The sequence below is a fragment of the Acanthisitta chloris genome, unplaced genomic scaffold (assembly GCF_000695815.1).
Source record: "Acanthisitta chloris isolate BGI_N310 unplaced genomic scaffold, ASM69581v1 scaffold9770, whole genome shotgun sequence".
Classification (NCBI taxonomy): Eukaryota; Metazoa; Chordata; class Aves; order Passeriformes; family Acanthisittidae; genus Acanthisitta; species Acanthisitta chloris.
In genome coordinates, this window is record NW_008649895.1 from 78,701 (window position 1) to 90,210 (window position 11,510).

The window sequence follows — 11,510 nt, forward strand, 5'->3', positions numbered from 1 at the left end:
TTTTTCCTGGTTTGGTTTGGTTGGAGTTTCAGCTCTTTCTTCCTTCCCTTTTGACTTTCTGTTCTTGGAGGTTTGGTTTTTTTTTTGTTAATACATTTTTGCAGCATCTTAGATTTACCAAACTCACTTCTTCTCCCCACCCCCATCCTGCTCCTTGTTAATAATTAGTGCTATTAATTTTGTCTGATAGTGCTCGTGACCTGTTTGCTGGTGTTTTGGTTTACAGTGGGTTTGGCTTGTAGGACAAATTTGTTCCATGGTGTGGTGCATTGTATCAGAGAAATTAAGATTTCTTTTTGCTTTTTGGTTTGTTGCATGGAGTATTTGTCACTTGCCCACAGCAACTTTAAAACTAAACTAGACAAGCTCAGGAAACACATTTGAGGGAAGACTACTCCCTCCTCAGCAAGGAGTATTTTCCCTTGAACTGGTGTATCATTTATGACAGTACATCATTTGGACAGAGATTCATGGCACATATGAGGGACCATTGTGCACCTCTGTACCTTCTGGTGAATTGTCCCAATGCTGACATTTATCCCAAAAGTAGTGCAAGGCTGAGCAGCTTTAATTCATTCATTTATTTTTAATCACCTGCTGGTATTCCAACTGTGGTCAATATTGCAGGTCAATATCAGACTGTCTGCTTAGTCAAAAATAAGACTTGAGTAAAGCTAGACACCCATTTTTGTCCTGAAAACAGGAACACAAATCCACATCTGTAAAGCGTCAACACAGAATACTCTTCTGTTTCAGCACTCCTTACATAACATTTCCCCAGCAGAGCACTCAGCAATGCTCGCAGCCAAGCATGAGCAAGGTTGGAAAGCATCAGTAGCTCCAACCCAAACATTGCCAGTGCTACTAACATCTTTATGATAGTTTAATATCTTCTATGAATGGGATGGGTAACCAGTTGTCATCACCAAGCAAGCTGCAATTCTAGGTAGAGAGGTCACAAAGAGATACAAGTAGAAACTCTGCATTTCTCTCATACAAGGCACTGCTGGTTGTTGATATTGCTGTGTTTTTGGAGGAGCACTGGAGAGAGTCTGAATTTTATGATCCCAGCTCAAAACCTCTTTGTTTTTGATTGGTGATATAATTACAAGCCAAGCTCATGTCTCAAGTGTAGAAGAATATTTTGAAATATCTCCTGTAAAGACAACTGAGATATAAATTGAGATGGGGACAGAGGGACATTGGATATGAAAACAATCCAAAAAATATAATAAGAAAACTAATGTCTCTTAAGAGCTGTAAAATTGGCTTTCATTCCAGCTGTCTTTGCAGAGTAAAACTTCCAACGCATTTGCGAATTCATGTTATTGCCTTAGCACATTGCATTTTTATTTCCAGCAAATGCTGAGTGTTTGTCAATTGTGAAGTTGTTTCTTAAATATTATTCTTGTTGATTTGAACAAAAAAAGATTACTTTTGACTGTAATTGTGTAGGTGATCACTCATCCCCAGTATTGTGTTAAGAGTCTGTGGTGTAGTCCTGTTCTTTTTACAGTAAATAATGAGCCTGCCTGAAGTGTGGTGGCTGTGTTTTAGTGTGGCCGTGTGAATCTGTAGAGTGGTTTGTAGCATGCCAACTATTGACTGTGTGCTCCTTGCCTAGCCATCCTCCATGTTGTGACTCTTTCTGTTTTTGTCCCTTTCTAGAAGCTGAGGAACTGTACCAGAAACGGGTGCTGACCATAACTGGCATTTGCATTGCTCTTCTAGTAGTTGGCATCATGTGTGTGGTGGCCTACTGCAAAACCAAGTAAACTTTTCTCTTCTATTTTATATATGTGGTTGTTGATCAGGACCTTCCCAGTTGACTCTAGCTTCTAATCCTCTGATCATAAGGTTCTATCCAGGTTTCTCCTGAGCTGAGCTGAAGAAAAAAACACGTGGCCAGGGTGTTATGGTCCAAGCCAGATGAGTGCTGGTCTCTATGTCCATCACAAATGTAAAAGTAAGACAGGTATCTGAAAGGTCACTTAGCCTTCAAATGTGACTTGAGCAAATTCACTGACTTGCAATTCTTTACCTATCACCCATTCCACCTGGTTTCCCCAGCTGAAAAGGAACAAACTCCAACACTGGAATCATGCTGCTCTCCAGCAGTAAATTTTACATTTCAGCCTAGTTTGTTTGTACTTGACACAAGATTAATGATGCTAGAAGTTACTATACACTAAAGGCCAAAATACTGAACATGAAAGCGCTCTCAATGCAAAACTAGGCACTTAAATGCATTCTGTGAGTCTCTAAATTACTGGGGGTGACTCTCAAACACACATGAGGCACCCTGGACCATAAATTACATGGAACATCAGCAGAATTTCTGCTGCCCAAACTTCTGGCTGCGCTTATAAATCTCCCCAACAAAACACAGAAAACCCTTATCATAAATATTCCACATTTATATAAATCTGATTTACTGTTGCAGGGCCTGATTGACAGTTGGGTTGTTGGTTTTTGCTGTAAGCCCAAGCAATAATGGATGTGTTAAAAGTGGGGGAGGAGAGAGATCATTTACGCTCCTCTGTGAGGGTCCAGCCACACACACACACAACTGCTCCCACCCACAACAGTGTGCCAGTGGTCAGTGGGAACAACTGAAACAATAATTTAAAAATCAGATCAAGCACTGCTTTTAGAAATGACAACTGCAAGCTAAGGCAGCTAAACAATTTATTTCCTGATCCAAAGTTCATTGAAATCAGCCAAGGCATTCCCATGAATTTCAACAAACATTTAGTCAGGGTCCTGAAGTATGGTTTTCTATATAAAGAGCTCCCAGAATTCATCAGGAGTCTGGATGCTTTGTTTGTTCCAGAGATCAGCAGTCGCTGCCAGTCAGAAGTTAAAATGTTTTCAAACACAAATGATGAGAGGGCCATGCCAGTTTATGGCCCCCCAAATGCAGCAGTGATGCCAGACTGCTATCTGTGAGGTAATTTCCATATACTCTTTTCTCCCATTAGGAATAAACCCAGAAACCAGGAGAACTCCTGGTATGGTGTTAGGAGAACACACTAAATAAAATGTAATGGCTTTTGATTTTGTTGGTTCTCCTTGCAAGAGATACTGATGGTCAATCACTTCAGACATTGAGTCTTAATTCAGAGGTACTTTATTTGCAAGTCTTTTACATTAAGGAAAAATCTTAGAATAAGTGAAGTACACATTACCTTTCCCATTATTCTTTCTTCTCAGTTCCATGGAATAATTTCTTTTTTAGTTAGTAGAAGACAAACTAAAAGAAGTTTTACTAGAAGACAAAGAACACACATTGACCAAGCAAATGCAAATACATAGGTCACTGAAGGTGGGAAGTAATGTGGTTTCCTAGGGATAGAGTCCCAGGCTATATGTGCCAGGATCTTGATCCTATAGGTGATGAGCTCAAACTCCTTCTAGAACTCACTTTCGCTACCATTCAGAGAATTCAGATTGTCCTCAGCTCCCAAGGTCTCATGAAGGAGAGCTGTGAAATCAAGTTAAACCCTTGCTTAAGTGTTGCTTCTCAACCCAGGCAGGTCATTGGGTAGTTGCTCAGATGTGTCCTGGCACTGCATTCTCCATCCACCTTAACCACTTATGTGTCCTAAGATGATGCCTGGTTTTCCTCAAAGTGAAAGTCCACGCAGATCAGGGAATGTATCTTTCTGAGACAGAAGCATTTCCAAGGCAGCCAACTCTGCTTGTGCTAGTTGTGTAGTAAGATATAAATTAAATGTTTTCCAGGCACATACACACAGAGAAAATGTGTAAAATAATGTGTCTCAAGTCATGTTTTCATTGTCTTTAAGCTTCCCTGGCTGTCAAGCTTCAAAACATTTATTTTTTTTCCTCACCTGTCTTTTTCATAAAGCTTGGAATAGTCTCCTTGGGTTCAAAACAGGACTGAAAATGGTTGTATCTTACACTGTCATATGCTGCCAACACTGTCCACACTTCTGCAAAAGACTTAGGCAATTGTGTGTATTGACTTTTACCACAGTCAAGGTCATATGCACTCCAGTGTGTTGAGCCTGAATCCTCCTTTCATTTCCCTGGATTCCATGGCAATATGGTGGAAGTTCTCCAGTATAATCAGACAAAACTGGAGAATACTGATAAATAAAGCCTGAAATTGAATAGTGCTTCATCAGGTTATTTAGTTTGGTGTTTTATTTAGTGTGTTCTTCATAGCCTTCACAGGGCCAGGTTTTACTGTGCTGTAAGTTTTGTTACTGACAGCTTGTAACAATCTCCTGATAAGTTCTTCTGAGGAGAGCTGGAAGGATTACAGAATCACAGAATCATTTAGGTTGCAAAAGACCTCTGAGATTAATGAAGTCCAACTTTTGACTTATCACCACTTTGTCAACTAGACCATAGCGCCAAGTACCACAGCCAGTCATTTCTTGAATACCTCCAGAGATGCTGACTCCACCACCTCTCTGAGCAGTCTATTCCAGTGCTTAACAACCCTTTCCATGAAGAGATTCTTCCTGATGTCCAGCCTGAACCACCCCTAGCACACCTTGAGGCCATTTCCTTTTGTCCTGTTGCTAGTTATCTGGGAGAAGAGGCTGCTTCCCATCTTGCTACAGTCTCATTTCAGGCAGTTGTAGAGAGTGATAAGGTCACCTTGAGCCTCCTTTTCTCCAGACTAAACAACCCCAGTTACCCCAGCCACTCCTTATATGACTTATATATGATCAGCAACTGGGAAAAGAGCAGCTGTGGACATGGCACAGTAGAAGCATCAAAGTCAGCCAGAGACCATGCCATTAGTACGCGTGGTTGATAGATAGTTCTACAGTGCATTAGGAGCCATGGCATCCACTTGGTAATCATTAGGTTCCAGGGTTAATCTGATGTTACTGAAATGAAACCTTCCAGAGATGCCAGGAAGTCTGAAGGCTCAGGGATACCTCACATACTCACTTACTTGGATTTCTGAGGCTCCCTCTGCACCCTTCACTTCTTCATCACATTTGTGTATTTGAAGTGCACTGTTGAGGTAGGGGATGAATCTAACAAAAAAAGTGTCTAACTGCCACATCACAAAGATCATTTTCCGGTGTCTTCAAGCAAGCCCTGAGGCAGGACCACCTCAGCTCCCTGTGGAGAACAGAGAGCTGTTACCCGGTGGGCTGTCAGAATCCTTGCTTTGGGTGTTCTGAGTCTGTCAAGGTGATTGAGTTAAAACCTCTCCCTCCTCCCTTCTGAGTGCAGAAAAATAGCTTCTCCTGAGATGGAGTGTGGCTAAGAAATGGCTTCCCTTTTCCTCGCACTTTTTCCCATCCCTCTGTGGCCTTCTGACTCCTGGAAGGGTTCCCAAACGTCCTTTCCCCTCTGCAGGTCCCCACAGCTCCAGCTGCAATTAGACCCGTGGTCTTCAGAGTTACTTTGAGCTCTTGCAGCAATGGGGAAAATGCTGGCAAAAAAAGTGATGTTATATTATTATCATCAACATCAATATGCTGAAAGGTGCAGCTGCTTTCCCGTTGTCTATTAAAATAATTTCCATGTTTCATGCACAGGAAGCAAAGGAAAAAGTTGCATGACCGCCTTCGGCAGAGCCTGCGCTCGGAAAGGAACAATGTGATGAACATGGCCAACGGGCCGCACCACCCCAACCCACCACCAGATAACGTCCAGCTGGTGAATGTAGGTTTCACTGCCCACATTTCAACCTAGGCTGCAAGTGCCACAGCAAAGCTCACCCCACAGCTTTTAAACTTCTACCTGCTGCAGGCTGGTGACTGATTTCTCTTGGCTTTCTCCACCCAGAAACAATTGCTACTGCTAACTTCTGCCATCTTCTCCATTAGAGAATAGTATTTTTGGTGTATCTCGTGGTAAAGGCAGGATTGCCTTTCCAGGTCTCTATCTATTAGGTTTTCTCATTCCCTTGTTAAATACATATGTTGTTTATAGCTTAATTGGGATGCAGACCTTTGCTACTTTCTTCATTCGTTTCCTCCTACTTTAAGTCTAGATGGGGTATGTATGCAGAGGTGTACATGAACGTGCTCAAGTGTGTCAGTATGGTTTCTGCATGTATTGAAGTGACAAAATTTGTGCTTTGGCACATGTGAAAGACTGCAGCCTGGGGAGGAGAGATTGGAAATTATGTCTACAGATGTGTTGTGAATTAGTTTGTAAACCTGAGGTTTGTCTGGGTTTTTTCAGCAGTATGTTTCGAAAAATGTAATCTCCAGCGAAGAAAAAAGCACGCCCTCTTTTTCAAAAAGCCACTACACCTCAACAACACATCACTCCGTGACTGTCACCCAGACACCTAGCCACAGGTACTGGAGGGGGAAGGCAAATGGCACCTGTAATATCTGATCTGTTGCTATTGAAAAATGAAAAGATGTGTAAAACAACAAACCGGGGGAAATCTCAGCTCCCTTTGTAGTGTTTTCATTTTAAGACTAACAATATTTGATGTCATATCACCTAATTATCTTTCCAGGAATTTACAAAGAGCTTTATTGACTGAATGGCATTCAGTATATGCAAATTGCTAAATCAGTGACAGTTCTGGTGACTGGAAAGGCCTCCTTCCCTCTCCTTTTATTCATACATGCAAAATCATCTTGATGCATGTGGATTCATACAATTCACAAAACTCTGCAGCCACAATTACCAACCCAAAGGTTATGCTGTACATCCCAAGTGGCAACAGAGCCTTTCTTTCCCCTAGCTAAACTTCTGCTCATCTCCATTTGCCACCAAAGCACACTCTCATACTTCCCCTCTTCTCTTTTCCTGGTTGCTGCTCTCCAGCTGGAGTAATGGCCACACTGAAAGCATCCTCTCTGAAAGTCATTCAGTGCTCGTCAGCTCCTCCATGGAGAACAGCAGGCACGCCAGCCCAGCAGGACCCCGGGGCCGCCTCAATGGCATTGGTGGGCCACGGGAAGGGAACAGCTTCCTCCGGCATGCGAGAGAGACTCCTGACTCCTACCGAGACTCCCCTCACAGTGAAAGGTAGGACACACCACCTCATTGCTTTCAGCTGGCAAGGCTTGGTGTTCACAGATGGTTTCAAAGCTTGGGAGCCCAGGACAAAACCCGATAGTGCAGCTGTTCATGTACAGCATACATCTCTTCACTTGTAAAGGTGGAGAGCTTGGTAGAAGTTTAAAATACCAAAATAATTTCTTCCCTTCTTGCTTCTGCTGGATTTATTCCTATTAGCCAGCAGTTCACACTTGTAAAAGCTCCATTTAAGTAATTTGTCAGAAATTTCCATTGTAAAGTAAAAGCAAACGTGCCTAATTATCAGTTACTTAAAAGATGCAAGTGAGAAAACTGAGGGATTTTGTGGGAGAAAGGAATGTCTTGATCCATAAGAGGAAGGCACTAAAGACTCCTAAACAGTATATAAATTGTGCCATCACCTACTTTCTGGAGGATTCCAGCTCCTGAACCCTCTATCTTCTTTAAAAATTCTCTTTGACCTTTTATTAAATAAAAACAAGGAACACAAAATGCAATCCAGAAGGACGCAAGTCATTATTAAATCAGAAGTAGTTAGAAATAAAGCTGGCCAGGAGTTTTCCAACAAAGTAATTTTTTTCTCTGGGAGGGTTGGTTCATCAGTTCCTAAGGTCTGCCTTGAAGTGCATCAGTTGCAAGAAAACTTCTACTGTAAAAATTCTTCTCAGGTTTAGTCTAGCATTATACCTCAAGAGCATGAGATGACCCCAGAATAGCAGAAGAAAGTCTGAGAAGAAACCAGACATATAAAGAGAGCTTTTGCTCCCAAGAATCATAGGCAGAAGAAAGGGAAAACAAAGGATTACTGGACCAATTCTCCAAGCACTTCAAAATCACACCCTGTTGAAAATGTGGTCGTTGATCTTGTGGGATGTCCATAATATCAAAAATGCAGCCAGGCAATCCCCAAGGAGACTGACTTTTGTAGGAGACAAAAGTGCGTTTTCCAGAAAAATGAATTTGCAAGTACAGCAAAAGCTGTTGCTGTGGTACTCCCTGTGCCACACAAACAACTGCTTAGCAGCAGGAAGTGGTCCATCTGAGTACAGACCCTGAGTATAGGGCCACTAAGGATAGTAAACTGGCTCTCTTCTTATATCTGTTATTTACCATGGAATATAAGTTATGTCACTCACATGTCATTAACAGCCATGGCCCCAATCCAGCAGAGCACTTTGACAAGATTAACTTTTAATCGTGCAAGTAGCCCCATTGAAATCAGCAAGATTACTCACACGGGTAGAGCTCAGCATGTTCTTAAGTGCTTTGCTGGATCAGGACCTGTAGCAGTAAATACCACATTGTCTCCTGCCTGGGAACCATACAGGATGCACAGCCACATGCCTGCAAAGGGCAAGTATTACTGCTTAGTATATTTGGACATCTGCATATGAGAAGTGAAGATCATTCATGCTGTCTACTTGGATTGCCTGGGACACGAGAATATCGTTCTGATTTGAACTGTTTAGATATTTCTTTTTCAGAGGTGGGGGAAGAAGCATATGCCTTTCTGTTTTGCTGAGAAGAAAGAAGGCATTTCATCAATTATTGTTTCTTGAGGGGTATGCTAAAGGTGAAAAGCAGCAACATGTGATAATTCACCAGGAATTCATGGCCTAGTCTATGTCTGAAGTGACAACAAAACTGGAACACAAGAGGTGATAGTTCCCTGGGCATTAAGTTCTATTTTTAGCAAGCAAGGAATACATGGCCAATTATTCCTAAAATGGATTGCATGTATGTGTGTTTATAAGGGGGGAAATGAGTTATTTGCAACTAAAAACTACTCTGAAACATAAAGAAATGTAGGAGCTGACAAATTACTTCCTGAAGCCATCAGATACTGCTGTGCTATGAATTGGTAGATCAAGGCTGTGCTCCCTCCACCAGATACAAATGAAATAGAATAGACATTTTGGGAGGTTCTTTTGCGTTTCCCCATCTGTTTGTTGTATCCCATGCCCTGCCACCCATTTAGACAAGCAGAGGACCCAAGCAGTTTATATATTGGATGTCCTTAGCTGTCTTACAGGAGAGAAGATCAAAAAAACACTATCGCTGCACACAAGGCTGGACTAGAGGATGAAGTTGGCAGCATATAACTAGTTAATGCTTGTTGGATGGCTATGAATACACTCTGATCCCCTTTCACTGAGCCAGCATAGTTTACCTCTTGTTGGCCATGAAGATAGACATATCAATCACCTTTTAACCTTCCTTTCAGAATGGACTAGAGCTGCACAAGTTCATCTTCTGTGCCTCAGATTGCAGATAGCAGCTAGTTAGCACTGCCCTGTTATGGTGTGGGGGAATACACCAGAAATGTGTGAACACATAACACTCCAGTATGAGTAACTTGACACTGCTGGAAGAATGCACAGTACACTGAACACATTCAACTAACTTAATGCATTAACAGAACCAGTTTCACTAAAATCCAGTATGCCATGAAGATGTGTATCCAACACTGCACCAGCTGGGGAAGTAGAAAGGCTTCAGTTTTTCAGACAATGCCTATTTAAAAATGTGAAGGGGATTAAAAGCTCACTCATGGAAGGAGAAAGAATGACTTAGTTCATCCAATGCACAGACGTATTAATTGCCCTTTGCTCAACTAACTTGATTAATTCTCATGCATAACTCCAGTTTTGTTTTTCTTTCTCCTGTTCCTCAGCTGATGTAAATCAATGTGCCTCTAGTGAAATCAATTTACTCTACTACACATTCAGTTCAGAATCTGCCCCATTTTTTCTTTTTTCTAGTAACTCTGTTTTAATCAAGTCTAATATGTGCAACTGAGTCATAGATTGGATAGTAAAGCTGGATTCAAATTTATTTTGGTAATTTCAGGCTCAGATAAGTCACTAACAGAAAACTAAATCACTCATCAGTCATAGACATAGTTTTTCTCAACGGGCTTGTGTATGAGATGGAGCTTAGAAAGATTTTAACTTTGGACACAGATGAAATTCAGGCAGGTGAGTTCAGGATATGAATAAAAGCAAAGCCAAACTATGTAAAATGTCATGCTGGGCACTGTGCCTTTGATGGAGAAGTTTCAGGCAGATCCTCCCCTGGCATGAAACCACATGACTTCATAGCATCTCTACCAGCCTGGGTAACTAGCCCCCAAGGAGTGGAGCAGCACAAAGCTGCTGGGATGGTGCTGCAGCTACTTCTCTGACTACCCCCAGTGATTGAAATTAGCAGAATATGGCTCTAGATTTTATCCAAACATTGCTTTCCTTCTTAGCCTGAAACAGTGGTTGCCAGAAGAGGGTGAAATCCCAAGAAGACTGTCCCTTGGTTCCCTTCCTTTCTCTCCTCCTGTCTATTCACACACACACCAGATTCTGGTCAAATCCTTTCAGAAGTGCAGCAGCCATTTCCCTTTTGAGAAAATACTTGCAAATGTGTTTTGTTTCTGGCAGCCCCTCAGTCTCTGAATCCCACTCCTGGATTCATTCCAAAATGTTATTCTGCCAAATGATTTACAGCATCTCCATGGCTCATCTGAGGCAGACAGATCTGGGGGCTTTGCTGTGGTCCTCCTGCTCTCAATTGTTTTTGCCCAGAGTCCCAGAAGTCAGCAATTTATAGAATTAATAGCAACAGCAAAGTTTCTCTGGTAGCTGTGCATGAGGATGCTGGGGATCTTAAAGGATCCCTGCCTTTTCTCTCCAAGTTCTTGTGAGCTGTTGTGTTCACAGGTCACCACTGCTCCTGTGCTCGCAACCTTTTCCCATCTCTTTTCTTCAGGTATGTCTCAGCTATGACCACACCAGCTCGCATGTCACCCGTTGATTTTCACACTCCAACTTCTCCCAAGTCCCACCCCTCCACGATGTCACCACCGGCTTCCAGCTTGACTGTCTCCATCCCTTCAGAAAACATAGAAGAGGAGCGACCACTCCTCCTGGTGACCCCGCTGCAGATACGTGAGAAGTATGACCACCACCTTCAGCAATTCAACTCCTTTCACCACAATGTCACCCACGAGAGCAACAGCCTGCCACCGAGTTCTGCGAATAGGTGAGGACGAGGAGGATGAGACCACGCAGGAGTACGAACCAGCACAGGAGCCTCCAAAGAAACTCACCAACAGCCGGAGGGTCAAAAGAACAAAGCCCAATGGCCACATTTCCAGCAGGGTGGAAGTGGACTCCGACACAAGCTCTGAGAGCAGCAGCTCTGAGACCGAAACCGAAGATGAAAGAATAGGCGAGGATACACCGTTCCTGAGCATACCGAACCCTGGGGCGACCAGTCTGGAGCCGGCCGCTGCCTTCCGGCTGGCTGAAAGCAGGACTAACCCGGCAAATCGCTTCTCCACACCAGAAGAGTTGCAAGCAAGGTTGTCCAGTGTGATCGCTAACCAAGACCCTATTGCTGTATAAAACATAAAACACATAGATTCACATGTAAAACTTTATTTTATATAATGAAGTATTCCACCTTTAAATTAAACAATTTATTTTATTTTAGCAATTCCGCTGATAGAAAACAGGAGA

At 42.5% G+C, this 11,510-nt stretch overlaps 1 protein-coding gene across 1 annotated transcript in view; it reads left to right on the plus strand.

The window, feature by feature from the left end:
• LOC103803960 (pro-neuregulin-1, membrane-bound isoform-like) overlaps positions 1–11,509 on the plus strand; it is a gene marked incomplete at its 5' end in the record, with an annotated part of 28,537 nt that extends 17,028 nt beyond the window's left edge. The window contains 6 exon segments of the mRNA XM_009076579.1: positions 1,669–1,771; positions 5,532–5,658; positions 6,184–6,302; positions 6,784–6,987; positions 10,759–11,019; positions 11,021–11,509. Coding sequence (XP_009074827.1) covers positions 1,669–1,771; positions 5,532–5,658; positions 6,184–6,302; positions 6,784–6,987; positions 10,759–11,019; positions 11,021–11,396 — 1,190 coding nt within the window.
• Between the last annotated feature and the right edge of the window lies 1 nt (position 11,510).